General features: G+C 42.3%; 1 protein-coding gene across 5 annotated transcripts in view; it reads right to left on the bottom strand.

The window, feature by feature from the left end:
• ABCB5 (ATP binding cassette subfamily B member 5) overlaps window positions 1–25369 on the bottom strand; it is a 49957-nt gene that overhangs the window by 6088 nt on the left and 18500 nt on the right. For all 5 annotated transcript variants that reach the window (XM_080974583.1, XM_080974582.1, XM_080974584.1 and 2 more), the window contains 16 exons: window positions 24089–24280; window positions 23626–23797; window positions 20286–20410; window positions 19609–19786; window positions 18041–18154; window positions 16106–16216; window positions 15629–15754; window positions 13725–13928; window positions 11496–11666; window positions 10286–10447; window positions 8563–8820; window positions 5857–6003; window positions 4490–4594; window positions 3057–3134; window positions 1765–1848; window positions 650–853 (listed from right to left, as the gene is read on the bottom strand). In XM_080974583.1, the coding sequence (XP_080830709.1) occupies window positions 650–853; window positions 1765–1848; window positions 3057–3134; window positions 4490–4594; window positions 5857–6003; window positions 8563–8820; window positions 10286–10447; window positions 11496–11666; window positions 13725–13928; window positions 15629–15754; window positions 16106–16216; window positions 18041–18154; window positions 19609–19786; window positions 20286–20410; window positions 23626–23797; window positions 24089–24280 (2431 nt within the window). The remainder of the gene's footprint in view (window positions 1–649; window positions 854–1764; window positions 1849–3056; window positions 3135–4489; window positions 4595–5856; window positions 6004–8562; window positions 8821–10285; window positions 10448–11495; window positions 11667–13724; window positions 13929–15628; window positions 15755–16105; window positions 16217–18040; window positions 18155–19608; window positions 19787–20285; window positions 20411–23625; window positions 23798–24088; window positions 24281–25369) is intronic.

The following is a 25369-nucleotide window of genomic DNA, read 5'->3' as shown; positions in this document are numbered from 1 at the left end:
CACTGTGAGTATTGATATCCCAGCAGTCATATCAGGTAAGTGGCCACGATTCTGCCTGAGCCAGTCTGTCACCTGAGGGCACCCAAATACAGCTGGGGACATCTTCCAGTTCCATGTACGGTCGTACCTCGGAAGTTGAACAGAATCTGTTCCAGAGGTCAGTTCGACTTCCAAAACGTTCAGAAACTGAAGCACGGTTTCTGATTGGCTGCAGAAAGCTCCTGCAGCCAATCAGAAGCCGCGGAAGCCTCATCAGACGTTCGGCTTCCAAAAATAGTTTGCAAACCGGAACAGTCACTTACGGGTTTGCGGCATTCAGGAGCCAAAACGTTTGAGAACTAAGCTGTTTGAAAACCAAGGTACGACTGTAATTGAACGAACCCTGTATAGATTCCTAGGGCATTCACATCAACTGCTTTCATGGTTGGCTTTAATGGAGTGTGTTTTAAATCAGTGTTCATCCTTTTACTGTGTTGAAAACTTGATGATATAGAAATATTTTGAAAAGCCAATCGACAAACCAACCAAGGGCTTCTGGGATAGGCATCAGTGGACATGAATAAAAGTTAAGAGCCATGTTGGAAATTTTCCCTTCTATCACTGCCACAGATCTAATCAGAACCACATGTTTTAACTATATAGAACTCACTCTTCCAGCTTCCTCAAGGGCTTTTTGATCCTTCGACGCATGGCCGGTCACTGATTTCAGTCGTATAACATGGGCTATCATAACGAAAGGAATACAGGCCAGGATGAGCAACGTTAATTGCCAACCATGCACAAAAGCAATAATAATAGCTGTCAAGAGTGTAAAGATCGTTGAGGTTAATAAGGCCAGCCGACTTCCAGTAGCCTAGAAATAACAAAAACAAAAGACAACACGTTGGAAGTTAATCTCATTAAAGAATTAATTGCAAACACACATGCAAGTTAATCATGTTCATTAGTGGGTCTAACTCTGCATATGGCTAGCCATTGTCTTACTAAAATAGCAAGTGAGGCACAATTATACTTGGGAGTTTAACTAAGAAGGCACAATGCACATATTTAATCTCTCTTTAGCTTCAACCAATATAGCAGCCCTGCTCTTGCCAAGTCATGTTCCTAAAAGTTTTGAAAAGCCATTCAGTAGTCCTCACAAAATTCCTCTTTGTTAGTTAGAATGATTCATCAGGATTTTGGCAAAGGCACCTTGGAATGAAAGTAAGAGTCTCTATGCCAACATGATGTCAGCATGAGATGCTACAAATCTAGTAGGCTAGTTGGCACAATTACACCTGCAACCCAATGTCATAGTGCTGAAATAAATCATCCAGAGACATTTCTGTCAAACAACATTTAAGCGACTGCAGGAGATCCTCTCTAGACTGACCTCTCTCACTCTTAACCAACCCAAATGCCCCAAGGTGTGCATTATATTCAACAAGCTACATTTACCAGAAGTCAAGTTTATAGCAAGCTGAATCATCGATAGCCACAAATGAAAGACAATGAGTTGTGTACTGCTCAATTTTATTCAGAGCAGACTCTCTGAAATTTATGAACCCAAGTTTGTCATATCCATTAATTTCCGATGGTCTACTCTGAATATGACCAGTACTTGATACAACCCACTGTCAGTGTGGTACATTAAATGCCATGCAGATTCAAAAGTAGATTTATTATGCTCTTTCCACAAAAGCTTCTTTTTGAAATCACTGCAATTTAAATTTCAATTCTTTTTTTTTTTTTTTAAAAAGACCCCTAAATAAATGGAAAACATACTCCTTTGACTTGAGAAGCATCTGTCGCAAGCCGGGTTAGCAAAACTCCGATGCCGTTGTTATGGTCATCAAACCATCCAATTTCCTGAAAATGAAAAAGATGGTTCAGATAATTTTTGCCTTTGCAAATGGATATTGTCATAGCTCAAAGCAGCCTATGAAGCATTTGAAGTACGTGATAGGTTTTTCATTTTTAAAGAAACACTTAGGAAGTTGGGAGGGATTGTAGCTCTGTGACAGAGCAGAAGTTTTGCCTCAGGCTGAATCTTTGGCATCTCCAAGCAAGAGTTGTGGCCAATCATTGGAGACAACACTGAGCTAGATGGTCTGACTCAGCAGGTCAACTTCCTATGTTCCCGCAATCTTTTGTGATTCGAGGACCCTTTTCCCGCTTGGGAATAACATGGACACAGCATATAACATGGACACAGCATATTAGGTTAATGGGCTAGAAGAGGTCACAACTTTATTGATTACAGCATGTGAGAGGTATTGGCTTAGGCATTGGACAAACGCAAATTTTGACTCCACCCACTCAGAGAGGGGTGAGTCTGATGAGGGTTAACCACCAGTAGGGGGAGTCTGTTGATGCAAATACAACTATAAGCTCTCCCCTGATGTCACCGGGGGTCGTGCCATGGCCCCCAGCCGCACAGGGCATCGGACAGGATCCACGACCGCCGGATTCCTTTAACGGAATACCCAAAAGTGAAGGGGCAGGCGATGGCCACACCTAGCCCTTCCACACACCAACAACCTATTCCAATGCCTAACCGCCAAATACCAAGAAAGTTGTGACGATTGCTACGAGGTAGGCGAAAAAAACCAAAAGGCCAGTGCCTTGGAAAAAACTCCTACCAGGGCCCCCTAGGCAACCAGGGCGACCAACCACAGGTCCATAGCAAGGTCAAGCGAGCAGCTAAGCCCTAAAGGTAGTGGTGGGGGGGGTGACTTGAAAAGATCGGCAGTGCAATGGCGGGGAGAGCTGGCACGGCCGCATTTGAGTGGCTAAACCACGCCCCCGAGCTGCCACCTGATTGAGTGTTCTTCTGGGAGGCGTGGCGTGCCAGCGATGGAGCAGGGCAGGGGCTGGAACGCCCCCTGCATAACGCGGGAAACTGTTCCCGCTCAAAATCCCTCCCCTCCTGGAGGAGGAGAGGCTTTGTATAATGACTCGAGGCTTCCCTACTTGCCCTTCAGCATGGAGGCTAGAGACTGCCCCTGAAGACAATGGACCACATCCCAGACCCACCCACAAAATTGCCCCCCTTTTCCTGTATCTGTAGGTGTTACCTGTTGAAGCAATGCTTTGAATGAAAGTGATCTCAACCGCATAGTCAGAGCTTCCCCAGACCTCCCAAACATGAATCCCTGAAAAATGTAAACATGAAGCATTTAGATTTTATTTACCTGTACAATGCCATAACATTTTTAAGACTGATGGCTATAGACTAAAGCGCTGTAATAGTTGAAGCTATTTACTAATACAGAACTCAATAGAAATCCTACAGTATGTTCTGGTATTTTTCCATTTGTTAAGCTAAGTTGAGGAAAGGTTGCTGAGGGCCAACATTTTTCTGTTAGTTGAACAAGAACCAGGCTGTCCTCATTTCAACACACACTGTATTTCCATTCCAGTGCTTCTAGAATAGAAATAAGGCCAATTTGCAAAACTAGTCACCCTTTTGCCTTTTCAAGCTTGCTCCTCTAATTAAGACACTGATAAAGTGTCCTATAAACATAACACCCACAAATTTTGAGTATTGATCATGAAGGTTACTAGTCCGCCTTTCTAGTCCCAAGTTCCAAGGGGCAGAGGGGGACTAGATGTTGGTATGAGAAATGCAGTAACAAGAAGGGGTCATGAGCAGGAGTGCAAAACATGTGTAAAAATAAGTAGTCAGATAGGAGAAGAAATTAGCTTCCTGCAACTGCAACAATCATCTTCTTTCTTGGTGCTACTGGCTACCAGGCACATAGGTCGCTGCACCATCAGTCCTAAATATTCTTTTACCCAACACCTCGTCCCATTTTATTTACATTTGGTGTACTTATCATACTGAATGCACATAGGTCGCTGCACCATCGGTCCTAAATATTCTTTTACCCAACACCTCGTCCCATTTTATTTACATTTGGTGTACTTATCATACTGAATGCACATAGGTCGCTGCACCATCGGTCCTAAATATTCTTTTACCCAACACCTCACCCCATTTTATTTACATTTGGTGTTCTTATCATACTGAATGCACTGCAGTGGTTGCATTTCTGAGTGACAGCAGCTCCTCCCTCCATTTATAAAGTTCCAACCCACTCCAGCTATTGCCTTTGCAATATCAGTTTTAGGTCGCTGGGCACAGAAGTTCATAGAAATAGGTGGTAGGATCCTACTCTCATCATCTTGCACCCCAACCCCAGTTCTGGAGCTGCCATTACAATCAGAGTTTACAGTAATCATGCATCATTATTTGACTGAAATGTGCCCAGAAGCTTGAGGGCTTCTATATCTTAAATAAATGAAAACCATGGTGCCTCAACACCATTTATTTATTTTTTGCTGGGGAGTGGGGACAGGGATTTCTTGTTTTGCTTGAATTTTCTGAGTGAGTTGGTACGTTATCATGGTCTCACAAATTTCAGCAATCCGCTGTGCCATTCTGATATTATTATTATTATTATTATTATTATTATTATTATTATTTAGGCCTTAGGATAGTCCTTACCTGGACAACATATGTTATTAAGCTGATCACTCCCAACAAAAGAAACATAAGAGAAAACAACACCGTTTTTTGGCTTTTCTTGTTTTCGTCTGTTTCTTGGAAAGCCTGGGTTACAAAGCACAGAGTTAGTCACCAGTACTAGAAAATCATTTATTTATTTTCTACACTGCCCGTCACCCGAGGATCACAGGGTGATTTACAATATAATAAAAAAACAATAATACATAACATGGTAACAAACAAAAACAATACCCCCAGCCCGCCAGTTTAAAAGACCATAGTTTATTTAGTTAGCCAAAGGCCTGGGAGAAGAGAGCCATCACTGAAGAGGCCCTGTCCTCCACTTCAGAAGGCAGAGACCCTGAGAGAAGAGACTCTCCAAGTGTCAGAAGACTGGAAAGATTAATATGGATGGAGTTGCCCTTTAAAGCTACCTAGGGCTTTAAAATGTTATATGCATTTTGAATTCTGATTGGAAACAAACTGGAAGCCAGGCAAGATCTTTTATAACTGGCCAAATATGTCCAAATCAGAAAGCCAACTTATGTACGGTACTGTATTTTTCCATGTATAACACACCCCCTGTTTGTGGGGACTCCAAATTAAGAAAATGGGGGGAGATTGTCAAGAGTTGTTAAGGACCAACGCTGAAAATAGCAAGCAAAGCAAAAGCCGCCATTCACCTGCCCAATTGACACAGGGGCAGCCAATCGACAACAGCCCTTGCCGCGGCCACCAATCAACCGCCCAATAGCCGCTGACAATCTCCTGCTCATGGCACTACCTGTGTATAACATGACCCCCAATTTTAAACATAATTTTTAAAGATAAAAACCTCATCTTATACACAGAAAAATATGGTAATTTCTAGTTGGCCCATAAAAAGGCATGCAGTGGGGAAGACTGAAAGCTACCCTCCTGACCTGACACCAGAGTCACTGTAGCTTATGAGAATCAAACTGGGCTGCACTGGCAGAGCCTATCCAGTACTCTTGCAGCCCCAACCTCTCTACTGCTCCCAGACGAGTAAGCTGTAGCGAGGCCAGTGGCAGGAGGGCAGCTCCATAGCCCCACAGGCTGCCCCCACAGTTGCCCAATATTTAATGCATATTGGCATTAAATCTTTCAGGCTTTTAAATTATCTAGAATGTGTTTTTTAAACATATGCACTGGTTGAGAGCAAAAGGTGCTGGCAAGTATCCTTATTATAAAGGCACTTGGACCAGATGTCATTATGGAAAACCAACCAATGACACACTGAATTTCTTTGTTTTCAATGAACTGAGAAGAGGGTAACATCCTAAAGAGAATGGAAAGTGGAAGCAAAAGGTTTTTGCAGAGGCTGAAGTATAAGCTTCTAAACTTACCCCAATTATTTTACCGAACAGAACAGCAAATGCAGGCGTGACACCACCTCCAATGGCAGCAGCAATGATTCCAAACACTATAGAGCAGAATTCAGGCTTATTCAGGGCTAGAATTCTAGAATAAGGCACCTCAGGGAGCTTCTCTTCCTGTAAGAGACAAAATTCCAGTTGTCACCAGCGGGTGAGAACACTGAAGAGGGTAATGTAATTGCCTGGGCAATGAACCATGCTAGCAGAAGATTGCTGGGAAATTAGTATGAACTCAGAATGTACTAAATACGGAAACTGACTGAGCTATGCACACCCATTGATTGTCAGCAAAGTTTTAATTGCTCAAAAATGTGGAGAAAACAAAGGGGGAAAATGGAACAAAAGGCCGACTCATGTCAAAATCTATCCAAAAGGGCACTGAAAAGTCAAACTGGATCAGTCATAATGAATGGCAACTTTAACGCATGAACCTTTCTGATGAATGATTTTTAAAAGAGTCTTTTAATTTAATTTTGATTTCTCATCATTTTCATGTTTTGATGTAAGCCGCTTAATTCTTCAGGAAAAAAGGGATCTCAATGTTTAAAAATTAAAAAGTAAAAATAGAGAACATGAGTCTAGCACAGCTACAGCCATCCTTGAAGTTGGTGGTTAGGAAGTAATATCACAAGTGTATCCAACCTCTTCCAAATTGCTTTGTCTATCAGTCAAGTCCATTTACCAAAACCACCAGAGAGTTGTACAAAACTGCAATTTAACCAATATATCTTTTTCTGCAGATATCGACATAGGTGTATCTTTATGTCAGGTTATATGAAGACAGAATAAAGCATACAAGTTTGTAGAAAATATCACATGAAGTCATGAGGCAAGTTTTTCAGACAAGCTATTTTTCACAGGATTGATAGATACTGACAGAAGCATGACCATATTTCGGCATATTATTATTACTATTACAATGGATATATTAATTACCTTTTAAACCATCGTCTCAAGGTGATTTACTCAAAAGATTATTTAAAACAGTTAAAAACACAAATTCATTTAAAACAAGAGTAGAACCTTAACAACTGGGCACTCATGGTAAAGGCACAGCTGGGAAAATCTATTCTCAGCTTTGCAAAATGGATGCTTCCAGGAATGCTACAGCGGGACTGTGTTTTTCACTGGCTCCCAGTTCCACTTTCCCACTCTTAACTCCATCCCTTCTTCCACTTTGCCTACTGTGAAACAATATTTTGTTCATCTGTCAATACCAGGCATAGGCAAACTCGGCCCTCCAGATGTTTTTGGGACTACAATTCCCATCATCCCTGACCACTGTTCCTGTTGGCTAGGGATGATGGGAGTTGTAGTCCCAAAACATCTGGAGGGCCAAGTTTGCCTATGCCTGGTCAATACTCTCTTGTTTGTTTGTTCTGCACAACTTTTTCTAAACCACTGAACTGTCTCCCATTTCTGCAACCCCCCCCTATTTTTTCTTCCCATGCATGAAGACAAATGCGATAGGGGAAGAAAACAAGAGAGCGCTCTCAGGGCATTCGTCACCTGACAAGCAAGTCTGTTTCCACAATGGAAAATGTCAAGTCTGCCCACCAGTGGATCTAAACACCTCATCTGCTTTACCTCTCTCTTGTGCTTTGGTTGGGGTGGGTGGGTCTGCCTTTATTTTTCACTGCCTATTTAATAATAATGGAAACTTTCCATTGTTATAAGAGTCCTTCAGGAAGTGGGTGGATAAATTCCTGCTGGCACTGCGTGAACCCACCTCTGGCCTATGCTTCAAATTTGCAGAATTACTTTGTTCAGAGTCCAGCCATGGAAAGCCGTTTGGACTGAATGTAGTGAAGGCATTTCCAGGTTGACTACTCATGTGCCAGAAAACCCTACATGTTAGACAGTTCCCACCATACCAATGCTGGTTATGCATCAGCCAGGGAGCAGGCCCACCATCATTTAGGGGAAGAACATCCCCTGCATGGTCCTCCTTGTTCCTTCACACATTCAAACTGTAGAGAGCTAATGAAAGATTATCTCTGAGTGATAGTGTCAGGGACTGGGCAGAGGAGCAATAGCGGAGACCGACTCCCCAGTCTGACCCTTCCAGAGGGAGGGAGGTCAGAGCTCAGAGGAAGATGAGGGGGAAAGTTGGGAAATAATGGGAGAGAAGGAGCAGGCAGAGCTGGAGCAGAAGCTGGCTGACACGTTATCACTAGAAAGCATTCCAGACCCACCATCTCCCAGAACCCGGCGAGCCTTAAAAGTAGGAGAGCAAAGAGCTTGAAGACAGATGCCACTAAGCGGTATGATGCTGATGACAAATGAGGAAGTGGGCGAGAAGGGTGTGTGTAGAGATTTACTTGGGACAACGCCATTATCCGAGAGGCTGGGTTCCAAAGCCTCTCTCTGTAAATACTGAATAAAAAGCGGATGCTAAGAAACTTTTCCTTGTCTTTGTACGTTCCTGGCAACCGGCTGTAGAAGTTGCTTGCAGCCGCCTGACAGATAGAGACTTTATATTTAAACCTCAGCCAACATACATGCACCAATAAAAAGAATATGGATTATGGAGTTCATGAAAGCTGAAACTGAACAGTAGTCAGGTCTAGCATGATGTATAAGAAACACAATGCACTACCATCTTAACAAAAATGGAATGTTCTAAATTTTATGCTATTCTCACAAGGCATGTTAAGAATTAATCTTAGCACCAACCACTTTCTTCTTCTTCCCTTTCTTCTTCTTCCTCCTCTTCCTCTTCTTCCTGTCAGAGTATCTTTTCGTAGAAGCCCTACTGAGGCTGCGTTTACGGAAGCTTCCTCCCTTAGCTATTTCTGTGCCACCAACAGGATTTTCCAAGACACTGGCTTCCACGTCATTTAGATAATCATCCTCAGAGTCGTCGTCATCTTCCTCAGTCTCAAAATCTGTTTCTTCTACTGTTTCATCGCTTTGATCATCTCCACCATAGCACTAAGGTAAAAAGGAATTAGTCATTCCGAAGAAAATTCATTACCCATGGAAAATATCATGAGAAACGTATTTAATTACTATGTACAATGATTAAATCTGTGTACACTATGTACAATGATTAAATCTCTGTGGCGTATTCTGAAGTGGCGCAATTCCAGATTTTTTGGGTGGTGGTGTCATTTTTGGGTTCCATTCCAAAACTAGTTGCCCAAGAGATATTCAATAAAAGGATTCTAGCATAGTCTTTCTTTTGATACATGAAGGTTTCCCCCCTTTTTAAACGTGCAATGAGTTTTTGACAAGAGTATTTAAACAGGCTCTCACACTTCTGCTCTGAAACCTATGGAACCTGTACTACGTGCTTTTCCTGAACATGTAGAGCACCTCTAACTGAAAAGTACTTGCCTATTTCTATCAATGAAAGTGGAATTAAAATAAATAAAAGTACCCAGTACAGTAGTTCTCAGAAACAGACAGAGACAGAAGAAAGCACCAGTTCAGTCTGTAACTTTGCTTGGGTGTCATCTGGGCAGATGGGTAGAAATAACCCTTTTAAGGCTGAGGGCTATACTTACGCATGGTCAACTTTCTGGGGCCCTATGTCAAAGTTGGCATGGCCAAATGACTGGGTTGGTTTTTTTAGCAACAATTTTTGTGGGGTATTCTGAGCATCACAGAATCACAGCAGGGGACTCACGGGAATCATCAGTAAAGAAGGGGGGGTAGGATTATTATTATTATTATGAAAAATGGACATTTGGGGTGCCACAAGAAACATTTTAGTATTGTGGCATTACAGTGGCTTTCAGCATTTGAGGCATAGGTTTTCAGGACCCACCTTATTTTGTATGGTTGTAAGTGTGAAGGGCAGGAAATAACTAACTAAAACTAACTAACTAACTTCCATTTTAAAAAAAGACAATGGGGAGGGTCTGGGCCCTCTCTTCAAAAAACCTCTTGCATGACCTGATACGACCCATAGGTCATGGGTTAGCCATCCCTGATATATATGAATTCTTTGTTATGTTACACTAGAGAAGCAAACAACATTTGGCAAAGACAAACATGTGTTGTTTCTCTTGAGTATCCCCATTTGTGTGCAAATTAGCTTTTAACCACCACTGCTGTGCCCACCAAGCGTGAATGCTTAGCTGTTTCAAGCACCTTCACTCAACACAGGGAATATAATTGGGTGAAAAGGCAAACCCAAATGGTAGGTGCAGTAGCATGATACAAACCATACAAAAGTGGTCCATTGTAATGGTTTCGCTTCTTTGGCAACCTGCCATCTTTCCCAACACTCTTAACTCTGTGAAAAGGATCTCTAGTCTCTCACCCACCTGCCACAAAGCCCTGCATACTTCCATGCTTCACCTGGTCCAACCTCTTCTCTTTCTCTGAGTTCCCATTATGCTGGCCCATGGGTTTAGCTTTATGTGTAAAATGGGCCACGATGGCTCATTACCTGCTGCATTACAAGTGCATAGTAGACTCCCTTATGTGCCATGAGCTCGTCATGGGTCCCCTGTTCAACAACGACACCTTTCTCAAAGCCAGCAATAATGTCGGCTGTCCTGATGGTGGAGAGTCTGTGAGCAATCACAATGGTGGTTCGCCCAGTTCTGGCCTTGAGGGGGGGAAAAAGGGTGGAAGGCAAACATTTTTGTATACACAAACACAAGAAACATACAGTATTTTTTGCTCTATAAGACTCTCTTTTTCCCTCCTAAAAAGTAAGGGGAAGTGTGTGTCTTATGGAGCGAATGCAGGCTGAGCAGCTATCCCAGAAGCCAGAATAGCAAAAGGGATTGCTGCTTTCACTGCGCAGCGATCCCTCTTGCTGTTCTGGCTTCTGAGATTCAGAATTTTTTCCCCTTGTTTTCCTCCTCCAAAAACTGGGTGTGTCTTGTGGTCTGGTGCGTCTTACAGAGCGAAAAATACGGTATACACAAGAAACTTTGTTCATCTGACATCTGCACACAGAATGTCTAAAAGGAGCGTCCCAGAGATTATTTATTTACTACCAATAACATACATCCAACAATTCTATTAATCACCTCTTATATTTAACTAGATTTTTTAGTTATAATTCATCTCTCACATTTGATTTCCTTTCAATGTATTTTCAGCCCATGATTAGACATATCATTATTGCTGTTTCCTCAACCGATTTAGCATTTCCTTTACAGATTTCACATTATCATCTCAGTGTTGGCTAAATTAACATGGTTAACACTACAGTACACCAAGTCTCACTGCTTTGGCATCTTGCATTTTTGTTTGTTTTTATTTAAATATTTTAAAATCACCCATAAGGGGGTGGGGAATCCAAGGTGCTATACAACCTAAAAACACAGTATAATAAAAACACTAAACATATAAGTAAAAGCTGGTTGGCAAAAGAATCTCAGGTTTGGAAGCTCTGTCTAAATAATATTTTTCAAGGGTTAAGGCATATTCTTAAGGCCAAACTCTAACTGGCATAGGAGATGCCTCAAGGAACTTCAGTTTTTAAACTATAGCTCAGTTGGTTAAATTGTGGTGCTGATAGCACCAAGGTTGCAGGTTTGATCCCCCTATGGGACAGCTTAATATTTCTGCATTGCAGGGGGTTGGACTAGATGATCCTCAGGGTCCCTTCCAACTCTACGATTCTATGATAACAGACTATTTACCTTATCAAGTGCTGCTTGCACTATGGATTCACTTTGATTATCCAGAGCAGAGGTAGCTTCATCCAGCAACAGGATCTTGGGGTTCCTGGCTAGGGCACGAGCAATTGCTATACGTTGTTTCTGTCCTCCACTCAGCTGAGCTCCCCTTTCACCAACCATGGTGTCAAATTTCTGGGAAATTCAAAGCTCAGAAATCAGACTGAATCACATTAGAGTTTCCACTCTTAGTTACAAACAAGAAAAGGCGATGCTGCGTAGAAGTAACACTCTACAGCCAAACACAAAACATTCAGTAACGTTCAGCAAAGGAGCTTTCGTTTCTGTTTTCAGGGTATCATACCTCATGAGCATGGGTAAGCAAACTAAGGCCCAGGGGCCGGAACCAGCCCAATCGCCTTCTAAATCCGGCCCGTGGACGGTCCGGGAATCAGTGTGTTTTTACATTAGTAGAATGTGTCCTTTTATTTGAAATGCATCTCTGGGTTATTTGTGGGGCATAGGAATTCATTCTCCCCCCCTTCAAAATATAGTCCAGCCCCACACAAGGTCTGAGGGACAGTGGACTGGCCCCCTGCTGAAAAAGTTTGCTGACCCCTGCTCATGAGCATAAGGACTTATTACTTGCAGCAGAGATGGTGCTAATAACAGATTTATCTGTAAATATCTGGGACGCGGGTGGCGCTGTGGGTTAAACCACTGAGCCTAGGGCTTGCCAATCAGAAGGTTGGTGGTTCGAATCCCTGTGACGGGGTGAGCTCCCATTGCTCGGTCCCTGCTCCTGCCAACCTAGCAGTTCGAAAGCATGAAGTGCAAGTAGATAAATAGGTATCGTTCTGGCGGGAAGGCAAACGGCGTTTCCGTACACTGCTCTGGTTCGCCAGAAGCAGCCTAGTCATGCTGGCCACATGACCTGGAAGCTCCCTTGGCCAATAAAGTGAGATGAGCGCCGCAACCCCAGAGTCGTCCGCGACTGGACCTAATGGTCAGGGGTCCCTTTACCTTTATATCAGGGACAGATTTAGCTAACAATACCTGGAAACTTTCCCAATGGAGAGAAGAAGGGGCGAAAGTGCTATATTGGCACTCCAGTAATAAAACGGGTTTCTTCATTTGTGTGAGCAGTCTAAATAATTTGGTTAGCTATTCACATTTGATTCACCAGTGTGTCCTGTAAGACTGAATATGCCATTTGCTAAGAATAAGTTTTTCTGTTATCAAAAGGAAGCAAAGGATTGGTTGACTGGAGCCATCTCAATGATTAACCACAGAGCTTACCCGGCTCTAGGTGGGCAGTGGTTGTGGCCCCTCGCGGGCTACCCTCCATTCCCAGAGTAGTGAGGAATCACCTCCCAGCAGCCAGCCATTGTAAATTCCCCGGACAACCACACTGCAGTGCAGGACAGCCCGCCAAGACTCAAGATTAAACTGCCAATGGTTGGGCTCGATCATGCGATGGCAGCAAGAGTGGTTCCTGGACTGACTTGGTTTTCCCCCCAAATGCCCTGTTTTGGACTGGTGACAGGAGGCCAGTTTAGCTTCAGAGCTGAGCAGAGGGGCATTTCCACTCACTCCAGTGCCCCCGCCCCCCACAGCCAGATGTACAGCTATGTTGTTGTTTTAAAAAAGAAAAATTCTTTGTCCATCTACTGGAGTGAAAAACAATTAGCAATACAGTCATACCTCTTGTTACGTTCGGTTCAGGTTACGTCTTTTCAGGTTGTGTACCACGGCGACCCGGAAGTACCGGAAACAATTACTTCTGGGTTTTGCAGCTTGTGCATGCGCAGACGCGCAAAATGAGATCATGTGCATGCGCAGAAACGGCGAATCACAACCCGCGCGTGTGCAGATGTGGGTTGCATTCTGTTCAGGTTGCGAACAGGGCTCTGGAACGGATCCTGTTCGCAACCAGAGGTACCACTGTACAGTCGTACCTTGGTTCTCGAACAGAATGCGTTCCGGGAATCTGTTTGACTCCCAAAACTGTTAAAAAACCAAGGCGCGGCTTCCAATTGGCTGCAGGAACGTCCTGCAGCCAATCGGAAGACGCAGCAGACGGAACACTCACTTCCAGGTTTCAATTGTTCAGGAGCCGATTTGTTCGGGAGTCAAGGCGTTTGAGATCCAAGGTATGACTGTAGTTTAAAAGCTGACACGTGTAAATCCTTGCACATGTAGGAACGAAGTTCTCCAGATCGTAACAGAGAATATGACAGTTCAGGTACTCACATCAGGAAGTTTGGATATGAAGTCATAAGCATTAGCTTCTTTTGCTGCTTGCTCAATGTCAGCATCAGTAACATCCTCTCTGCCGTAGCGGATGTTGCCTGCTATTGTAGTAGCAAACAATACGGGTTCCTGGCTTACAATGCCAATGTTTTCTCTCATCCACTTGAGATTGAGTGTCCGGATATCATGTCCATCTATGGTTATCTGGGATAAAGATGTAGCAATTTGTAAGAGGTCACAAAAGCAGGTTTTTAAACGGGCTTAGTTAATAGCTACATTCAGATAAACTTTCTTAGATAACTTCTAACTTTACGGATGATGCAGGGATAAATATACTTCAGTAAGCTATAGTTTTCCATTACATCTGAACCACAAAACTGTGGTTATTTGCTTTTAAAGAAGTATGGATATGAAACTATGATTTAAAGTTGGCTTCAGATCCAGTCTGGTTTGGAAACCACTGACCACAGCTTCCTGGTTCGAGCATAACAGATGACTTCTGGGTTTGTTTACTCAATTGCAAAGGGAGGGTGAAGAGGGGAAATGAGGTTTGTTCATATCTTACTATGATTGCTTGAATGCAGCCTATTTCATTAAGGGAAAAGCAAGCTAAAATGTTGACACATACGTACATACAGACTTGCCCTGGCCAAATCTTATGAACCTTCTTAATATGAACTTTTTGTATTTAGGCAATTAGTTTCAATAAGAGTTGTATACTGTATATTGACTTGAGACTACAGTAGGTCATGAAGGTAAAAAAAGGGCAACAAAATAAAAAGAGGTCAAGGCATTGCTAAGAAAAGCAAAAACTACAAATTGGGAGTTGGAAGTGGGATTAGATAAAGCCAGAGACAATTTAGAATAACTTCAGCAAGAAATATGCAGGAGAAATTCAAAACTTAGAGGGGTCCTGGTAGGCTTGCAGAGAAGGAACGTGGTAGCTTTCTTAAATGAACATTTAGCACAATATATATATAATTAGATCAGCTCTGATCCAATAATATAAAGGTAGCATTCAGGCTGGGTGCTAGCCAAATATGGAGAATATTTCCCAAGTTACATTATGGTCAAGTTTATTAGCTTATGAGAATAAGGGGCCATTAACCTTTCTAACTAGGTGGGTGAAAAATTATCAACCGAAGGCCATGATATTGAAATATTATCTATATCCATCCTGATGTTCTTACTAAACATAGGGAGTTTAAATTTCTAAGATATCAATTAAGGAATAAAAAAATTAAATAACGATGGGGCATTCTGTTTAGACTTTCAATAAGGACAATGCCTGACAGTTAAAACTATTGAAGAGCTGCATGAGATGGAAGGGAATCTTAAGTTGACATTTTCAAAGATGGAAAATAATCCAAATTCATGGCCCAAAACTAAAGATGGAGATCAGACAGCAGAAAGAGTAAATGTCAAAGATTGAGGGAAGGAACCAGCTTCATATAAGGGCACAACAGATTTGGGCAAAGAAGAACGTCAAGTAAAGGAAGGCCAAATAATCAAATAATTCAGAGAATTTCTAAGATTAATTTTAACAAAAATATTATCTGTGTAGAGTATAATATCAAAAATATAGTCATGTATATATATGTGTATAATATATATAAATGAAAATGTTAATACTATTTTTTTTTGGGGGGGGAATCATTTGAGACCATTTTTATTCTGTTGAAATAATATGTAAACTAAATGACCAGAAGCAGGAAGCACAGACTAAGAATTGCTCTTAAATTTAGTGAAAGTATTTAAAATGGGATTACTTAACACAGTGGCAAAAGCACAGATGAATCTCTTACAGCAATGACTTCCAACCAAATATTTCAGTGCTTTTTCATACAGCAAGCTGCAACTGCTGACACTGAAAATTGAACAGCTATGGTTCCTTCAAAACATACCTCTCCTTCAGCGGGATCGTAGAATCTCTGCAATAGCTGAATTGTGGTACTTTTCCCACAACCACTGGAACCGACAAGAGCAATAGTTTTCCCAGGCTGGATTTTTAAGCTCAGACCTTTGAGAATCTGGAATTATTCACAAACATTTAAACATTTAAAACACAATGAAATAAAACAACAACAACCCAGAGATCACAGAAGCCTTCAGGGTGATTTGATCGATGAACAACACCCTAAAAATGAAACATGTTAACAGAGACATGGTTGCTGTATCTCAAAAACACATGCTGTGTTCTGAATGCAAGCACCTGATTTAGTTGCTGATATTTTTATTTTGTTAAACAACAGCAATCCTAGTGATATATTTTAACAAAACCTATCAGCACTTATTTGAACACGCAGTAAATCTTAATGCACATTTCCTTAAATACCCGAAACAACCCAAAAGAGGGGGAAAAAGAAAAAAGAAAAGCTTACTTGAGTATCAGGCCTTGAGGGATAGCTGAAACAGATGTCTTTGAATTCAATCTCTCCTCGCAGTTTGTCTGGCTTGAACCCCTCACTGGAACTGCTATCTATGGGGCGCGGCTGGAAAGGAAATTGAGAGTAAGATACATTTCTGTAACTGTGGCATAACACAGGCACGTTCTTCATTTTATGTCTAATGATAAACAAACAGGCCATTTCACTCTTTAAAATACTGCACGACTCTCTTCTCTTCCAAAAGGGCTGTATTTCTGGAAACCAGAACTGCCATTTCAGATGGTGGGGAACAGTATTCACAATGAAGTTCAAAGATCACAACTTGCATAATATACTTATGGAAAATAAAGTAGCGAAAAAGCCAGTTTGCTGCAGCTACTTTATTTTAACACCTCATAAATAAATATATGAGTGCTCCTGAGGAATGAAGGGACACGGGTGGCGCTGTGGGTTAAACCACAGAGCCTAGGACTTGCCGATCAGAAGGCTGGCGGTTCGAATCCCTGAGACGGGGTGAGCTCCCATTGCTCGGTCCCTGCTCCTGCCAACCTAGCAAGTCGAAAGCACGTCAAAGTGCAAGTAGATAAATAGGTACCGCTCTGGCGGGAAGGTAAATGGCGTTTCCGTGTGCTGCTCTGGTTCGTCAGAAGTGGCTTAATCATGCTGGCCACATGACCCGGAAGCTGTACACCGGCTCCCTTGGCCAATAAAGCGAGATGAGCACCGCAACCCCAGAGTCGGCCACGACTGGACCTAATGGTCAGGGGTCCCTTTACCTTTACCTTTTACCTGAGGAATGATTATTTGTGGGCTGAAGCACAAGGCTGAGGTGACTCCTTTCTTGTTAGCATGGTGTAGTGGTTAGAGTTCTGAATTAAGACTGGGGAGGCCCATGTTCAAATCCTCACTTGGCCACAAAGCTCACTGGCTGACCTTGGGCCAGTCATTTTCTCTCAGCCTGGCCTACCCCAAAGGGCTGTTGTGAAGATAAAAGCTGTATTTTGTGATAATTGTGTAATAGGGCGGTTCATAAAAAACTTTTTTTTTAAAAAAAAATGCCTGCTCCAAAGGTCTTATCTTACTACACTAGGAATTATATTTCATGCATATCAGTTAATATCTTGACCCTGCTGCACTGAATTGAAATTTCAGCCTTCACGACATAGGAAAACAGCCAAGTAAACAGCTATTTTCGTGGAGGAGGGTCAAGATATTAACCGATATGCATGAAATTTCAGATACAGCTATATAATCCCTAGTGTAGTAAGATAAGACCTTTGGAGCAGGCATTTTTTTAAAAAAAGTTTTTTATGAACTACCCTATTGTGTAAGCCAATTTGAGGTTCTTCCAGGAAGCTTGGCTATACAAATTGCAGTGAGCAGCAAGAAGGCGGCAAATGTAGAATGCTGTTGCTCACTTTCCTTCCCGGTGCTGAGTGTTGCTGCCAGTTCCTGAAAGGGGCAAGGAGCTCAGCACAGCAGCAGAAGTGTTACCGTATATTGCTGCTGAGTTCCCTGTGTCCCACTCCTCTCTCTCAGAAATCAGCAGTGATGCTTGGCATTGGGAAGGTTGAGCCAGCAATGCCACCCTACCTGAGCTGCCTTGCTGACCATTGCGTTTCTCGAGTCCTGAGAATTTCTCAGTGCTATAGTTGCCCACAATCCATCTGTAAACACATCATTAAATCTTGTTATCCCACATGTCGTCCAAACTGGTTGCATTTTTCTGTTTTAAAGCCATAACTATATATAAAGGGATACTAATGAGTTTGTTTGTTTTAAAATCCAATTTTTCCCATATGTGCAATGCTGATTCAAGAAATGGCTTAGGATAATTCATAACCTTCTATAAGAGCCTGTGTGATACTAAGGTAATTAGTTAATTAGATGATTACAGCAGTCATATTATACATCCCAGTCAATAAATACCTTCCTGATAATACTAAAGACTTCATAGGCTGCTCCTCGAGCATTGGCCACACTCTCCAAATTTGGGGAGGCTTGTCCAATGGAAAATGCGCCAACAATCACAGAAAAGAACACCTACAGTGAGGAAATGGTTGAAATAATTAACATTTGAAAACTAGGGATTTGCCATCAGTTAATGCAGTACCACAACAACAATTACAACTGCAATTCTATGCCTGGAAGTAAACCTCACTGAACACATGCAACTTACCTCCAAGTTAACATGACTTTTAAATTTTGTTTACAGCAGAAACACTTTTACAAACATTTCTCCCCTCTCTTAAGTTTCTTCAGCTATTAAAAACCTCCTATGTAGTCTAGCTACTGTATTGTGTCCAATGGAAAGAGCAGTTGAATTGTTCAGTCTGTAGAGCAAGAGACTTGAACTCAGGGCCATGGGTTCAAAACCCACGCTGGGCAAAAGGATTCCTGCATTGCAAGGGGGTTGGACAAGATGACCCTTGCGTTCCCTTCCATCTCTACAATTCTGTGATTCTAAGAGTGCATAGTATGGTTATTTCTGCAAACAGGTGGAGCGGTTGATTGACTTAGCTCTTATAGAGGCACCTCTATCTCGATTATTTTATCAAGAGGTGCCACTACAGGGAGGAAATTAGTGCTGAGTAGTATTTTGTGCACAGATTGCCTTGTTGGATGTTATCTGCATCGACAAGAAAACAGGTCAAATGATGCATATTGTATGGTAGATCAGGTTCATACACAGAGAGATTTAGCTAGGTAATGTTAGATTCTGGGCTTAATGGTATTCCCTCTTTAGGTTGCAATGGGTTTATTGGGTTATTGCGTTTGGTTTGGTTTTTTGTGTTGTAGTATTGTTGTGAACAATCCTGAGACCTCCAATTATAGGACAGTGTATAAGTTGAATAAATAAATGATGATGTTGAACTAAGCCAAGAGAAGAGTACTAGACTTCTGCCCTAATGTCCTTGTCCAATGGCACATACATATACACTTTAACAAACTTTGGTCACCGTGAATGTTGGAAATTACTGCTTCCAGTATCCACACAGCACCAGTTTGATACGAAGTCCATTACTGCATATACTGATCTGCAGATCAAGATAATATGTGCAGAACCAGGTAGCAAGGCTTCTGTGGGTTGGGCTCAAATCTCCAATGCAGCCTCTACTTATAAGTTCAGAGCAGTGGCGTCACAACGGGGGGGGGGGGGGAGGGGACTGCCCCCTGGGTTTCATGGCTTGGGTGCAGTGACAAGAAGGCACCCCGCGGGTGATCGTGGCGGCGTGAGCAGCCATGCCGCAGCCACATGTGGAGGATCCTCCGTTCATGGCTGCAGCCGCGAGCAGAGGATCCCGGTGCTGGCGGCAAACGGCTATGTACAGCGCATGTGCGGCATTGCTACGTGCGGTGCATGCTTCCTACGTAACAACGCCGCACATGCGCCCTACGTAGCGACGCCCCGCCCGGGGTGTCACGACGCCTTCGTTTGCCCCTGGTTCAGAGATCTTTTTTTTTTAAGTCTGCATTCAGCAGGACAACTGACTTACAATTAATACTTTCCCGATGTTGTAATTTTCTTCCTCCTCCAGTGTGAGCTTGGTTCCATACCAAAAGGCAAGTGCATAGCATCCATATATGAAAAACTGGGAGACACCCATAGAGACATTGGTGGTGATGCTCTTTTTCATTCCAACAACCCTAGCGTCCTCTAGGTTTGCATCATACCTGAAAACAAACCGCCAAATGTGATTATTTAAGGTATTTCCCACTCAGTTCTGCTTCCATACAGGCAAGTACTCATTGCCATTTATCTCTACAAACAAACCCCATACTGCTTAAATCTTCTGAGGCTGCTAGAACCACACTGGATTTTTCCTATCTGAAGGTGTAACCCACTGTTTTAACAAGAAATGTTGTGAGAAAAGCAGGCATGTTTCATCCTGTGATGCCCCTTGGTTGAAGGCAGACGTTCGAAGAACATAGTTCACACTGGCTTACAAACCTGTTTCCATCAGCCATGTTGGATGGGCAGAATTATAGCTTGATCTCCACCTGAACATGCGCAACAATACACACGTTGGGTTCTACACTAATCTGGAGGGATGCTTTCAGTTGCTGATCTCTAATGCTCTCAAAGAACGCCTGTTTCAGCTTCTTCAGAGAAGGAACAAATGTACCTTCTAAATAGCTTTCCAATTACGCTTATTGTTAGAAGCGGCCTTACCTGGCTGTAGCTTTCGCCTGCCCATTAAAAGCAACAACGGTCCTGATGGCCGACAATATTTCTTCTGCCACAGCACCTGCCTTAGCATAGGCTGACAGTTCTTTAGTAGTCAACACCGACAGGAGCTGGAATATGTAAAAAATGAAACGAAAAATGAAGTTGTTTCACAGAACAACCCAATAAACTCATAGAACTATCTATGTGACAGGAAATGGGGACGGGTCTTTTATTCATAGGCAGTATTTCAATTCTAGCTCTGAATGACCCCTGGTTTACACCAGAGTAAGGAACATGTTTTAGCCCATGGACTGCATTGTCTTATAGGCAACCATCGGCAGGGCTGCATGCCAGAGGCAAAAGTGAGCAACAGATCCTGCAAAACTCTCTTCACCCAGGCAAGCAAGATGCATAAGTATAGTTCAAGGGCACTTTCCAGGCATGCAGAAACACTTGAGGTGGTCAAGGAGCAGAGTGGTGAGGCGAGGAGCCTGGGCAGAGTCCCAAGGCCCAGAGAAAGCCCCAGAGGGCTGCATTAGGCCCTAGGCCTTAGGTTCCTCACCTGTTTTGCACCAACAAACTGGGTTACTTGTGCAGACAGTTCTCTTGCATGAGAGACTTCTCTTGATTATATAATAAAGCTGATTATATGGGTTTTAGCAAAATGACTAAAATACTACTTTAAAAATGTATGTGCTGAAAGACTAGAAACTCCTTATAGATTTTTTGAGTGAAAAAGAATATGAACTTATGATATCTGGGTTTGAGGATCGAAGAAAATATTGCTTTTATAGAAAGCTGAATTGTTGGGTGTTATCTTGGAGTGGATGTTTTGAATAATTTTCTATGTAAGGCTGACAGACGAAGAATAAGAAGTTCTCTTTTCCCTTCCCTTTTCTTTTTTCTTTCTTTCCCTTCCCCCCTCCTGGTTTATGTTTTTAGATTATTTTATTTTTGATTAAAAACAGTATTTGATATTAAACTTTGTACAGTTTCTTTCAAACATTAATAAAATTTATTTTAAAAAATGTTTGTGCTAAAAAGGTTGCTGCTTTTCTTTAAAACAATGAATTCAGCTACATCTTTGTGTGGGGAAATGAGGCCGTATCTGTCCAGTTCCTTTCCATAGCTATTTAATTATAGTCATTGGAATCTCCAATTATAGGACTTCCGGGTTGGCGCCATCGCCGAATGGCGGACTCCCTCCGAGCTCCGGAGGGAGCTTGCTTGGCAGGGGCTGGGTCCTACCGCACCGGCGATGCGGGGACCCTTAAAAACCACGGCCACGGGGGCCGTGGACATGGAGACTCGGCTGGCACCGCTAGCGCCCTCCCGACTCGTGAAGGAGCCTTTTTAAAGGCTACGGATCGGGTGCCGGGGAGAAGCGTGGTGCTTTGAGTCCTCTGCTATCCCTGCCGAGCGAAGCCGCATGCCATCCGGTGGAGAGCGCTGACTTCTTCCATTGAAAATTCGGACTTCTTAACAATAACCCGTGAGTAATTTGGAAACCGGGTTCAAAAGGAGAAAAAAAAGAATTTTTTTTTTTCGGATTGGACACGAGCGGGGGGGGGATCCAAAAAGGAAGTCAGTCCCCCTCCCTATTGTAAACCTTCCAAAACAAGGATGGGGAAACCAAGGTCCAAAAAGACTTGTATTGCTGACAAAAACTAAGAATTCCACGATGGGGAACTACAAGAACTGTGCTGGAGGAAGAATTGAGGGAGAAGGGAAATGTAACCCCCCCCCCCGGGAACCGGGGTGATTGAAGAGAGAGCCTGGTGAAAAGAGTCGGAGATTTTGACAGCTGTCAAAGTAGCTGTCAAAGTCGGAAAGCAGAGAGGATTTTATTATGAGAACTTTGCTGGTTAAATTTGTTACAATTTGCTATAACCCGTTAAAACTTGGATACAAAATGGCGAAAACATGGATAACAATCGGACTTTTGGACTAGAGAAAACAAAGTTACAACAATCCCCCTAGAGGAATTTCGGGACATTACAAAGATGGTCGTAAGTGGAAAAATACCATTGGAATTTTACAGGACTGGTTATCTTCTGGGAAAGCTGCAAAACGGAAATAATATTTTGTCTACAGGGTGTTCAGCTAAAGGAGACAATAGAATTTTCTATTGAAGAAAGGAAGGGACTGAACGCAAGTTTTTGTTCCTGAATAACAATAATCCCTGCAGAGTTACTAAACTTCTGAATTAGAACGTTTCAGCAGCGGAACAAGAGGAAACTGGACTACAACTTGGAAAGAACAATGGGGGGAGTTTTATTAAAGATTTGAAGTTAAATGTTTTAAAAAATAATTATAAAAAGAAAAAGCCAGCAAGGAGTTGGGGGAAATAGGTGATTTATGGACTTTAAGAATTCCAGGCAGATAACATGGTTTGGTGGTCAGGGGGAAATTAAACCGGGGACAGGGGGGGGGGAGAACTAAAATCCAAAGGTTTGTCAACTTTTTTTTTTTTTTGAATTAGCTCTTTCTCATCTATTATACTTTTTATTTCTTATTTCTTATATTTCTATTGTGTGGGGTGTCCTTATCATTAAAAAAAGGGAAATTGTGGAATGAAAATGGGGTGGGCCCTGGGGAGAGAACTTTTGTCTTTCATTAGGGGTATTGATGAGGAGTGTATAAATTTTAAATTCGAATAATGGTCTAAACAAATTAAGTTTCAATTAGAACTGAGAGCTTGTGGAGCCAACAATATGAAAGGAGAATATGGTAGGGGTGGGGGAAGGGGGGAGTCCCGGAAAGTGGATGTATGAAAATAAGGCTTTGAATGTATTTTAATCTTTACTTTCTGTATTTTTGAAAATCTTAATAAATATCATTTAAAAAAAAAAAAAAAATGGAATCTCCAGTTATAAGGCATATGTGCCTTATCAATTAGCAGTAATTACAGGAGGCTCAGATGTGGGTTGGGTAGATTTATTATTCATTATTATGTACTTATCCCACGCCTTCCTCTCAGGACCCCTGAATGGTATACATGGACCCTGCTATAGGTCAGGCTGAGAGAAAATGGTTTGCCCAAACTTCCCCCGCAAGATTTATGATCACACAGCAACTTAAGCCCAATCTCTCTGGTCTATGTCCAACTTTCTAACCACACTCTCTCTCTCCTAAAAATGGTTAATAAGAATTCTTAACATGACTGGAACAGTTTCTTGGCACCAAGTTATGCCAGATTAATGGGGCACAGTCTTTTAAGAGTTCCCATGCCACCCCCCCCCCCATGCAGGTTTTCATTTTATCCTTCTTTCCTTCGATTCTTCACCCCCCTTTGTTGCGCACATAAGGAGAATTCTCGTTTGTAGCAGCTCAAGCAACTTACATATGACCACAAACCCCCAGATACAACGAGAAGCGGGCTAACAGACAAGATAACCAGGGTCAGCTTCCATCCGTGCACAAATCCTATGATAATGCCCGTCAAAAATGTGCTTAAATTCTGCATTATTATGCTGAGCTTGTCTCCAATTCCTTCGTGAATGGTGTTAATATCACTGCAATGAAGGATGAAAAATGTGAATGTCAGTTGATACTTTTATTCAATAGTTGAGTCTTCAGCTCCTTTGTGAATGGTGTTGAAATCACTGCCATTAAATACAAACTTTTCTCAGTATGGCAGCCTATGTACCTTCCCATCCATTTGGTTATGAAGAAGGAATGCATATGCAAACGCATTTAGGAACTAGCCATGTAGGGATTTACACCTGGCACAAAGCTGGAATCAGTTTTTGTGACATGGCACTGACCTTTCCCCCAGATTAGAACATAAAACAGAAACATCTTACTCTGTTAATCTCGTGTTCAGTGTTCCAATCTGGTTGGTATCAAACCAGGCCATCTCTTGGTGGAGTACAGCAAAAAAGAACTTCTCGCGTATCCTTGCTGTTTGTCTTGCGGAACTGGTCACAAAGGTCCACACCTGAATCATGCTGCAGAGCAAGACTCCAAATCCAATACCAACAAAGTAGTAAGCATGTCTGTTGAAGAAACGACAGGTCAGTGGGGTATTGCAATCCAACGTTTCCCACATCACGTCCTCCAAGTGTTTGGGACAAGAACTCTCAACAGCACAGGTCATCCTGGCTAATAGATACGATGCAATTTAGAGCCCAAAATCTCTGGAGGGTACTAGGTTAGGGGACATTATTTCTATGCCACCATTCAGCCGAAGAGGCAGTTCGCAAAGCTTAGAAAGGTGAAGAGTGTCTTCTGTGCTACAACTGTTATATTGGGGAACTGAGGCTGCACACACAGTTAGGAAGTGCAAGTGCAAAACGAAACTGATCCGTTAGTGTGGCAGCACCTACATTTTGTAACTCCCTTCCTGCTGACATTAAGCAGGTGCCTTCACTGTACGCTTTTCAGTTCCTCCTTGAAACATTTCTGCTTATGCAAGCCTACCCAGACATGTGGAAGCTATATGTGTACAGTGGAACCTTGGTCCTCGCACAGCTTAGTTGGCGAATAAATCGGCTCCCGAATGCCACAAACTCGGAAGTAAGTATTCCGGTTCTTGAACATTTTTGGGAAGCCAAATGTCCGATGTGGCTTCTGCTTGACTGCAGGAAGCTCCAGCAGCCAATCAGAAGCCGCGCCTTGGTTTTCAAACAGTTTCAGGAGTTGATTGGATTTCTGTAACACACGGGTAGGCAAACTAAGGCCAAGGGGACAGAACCGGCCCAATCACCTTCTAAATCCGGCCCGTGGATGGTCCTGAAATCAGTGTGTTTTTACATGAGTAGAATGTGTCCTTTTATTTAAAATGCATCTCTGGGTTATTTGTGGGGCATAGGAATTCGTTCATTTATTTATTTTTTCAAAATATAGTCCGGCCCCCACAAGGTCTGAGGGACAGTGGACCGGCCCCCTGCTGAAAAAGTTTGCTGACCCCTGCCGTAACAGATTAAGTTCAAGAACCAAGATTCCACTGTATTATCTCTTTTTAGCAACAGTTGATTTTAATAATCTTCTGACTGCTTTTAAATACCCATTTTAACTTATTTTATGTAGAACTACCTAGTTTTTAGCTAGATTTTTTTTTAAAAAAAGGTTTTTATAAAATAAAA

This window comes from Podarcis pityusensis (genome assembly GCF_964106645.2).
Source record: "Podarcis pityusensis genome assembly, chromosome: 12".
NCBI lineage: Eukaryota > Metazoa > Chordata > Lepidosauria > Squamata > Lacertidae > Podarcis > Podarcis pityusensis.
Note: the sequence above shows the minus strand (reverse complement) of the source record. Positions and strands in the feature narration are given on the sequence as shown.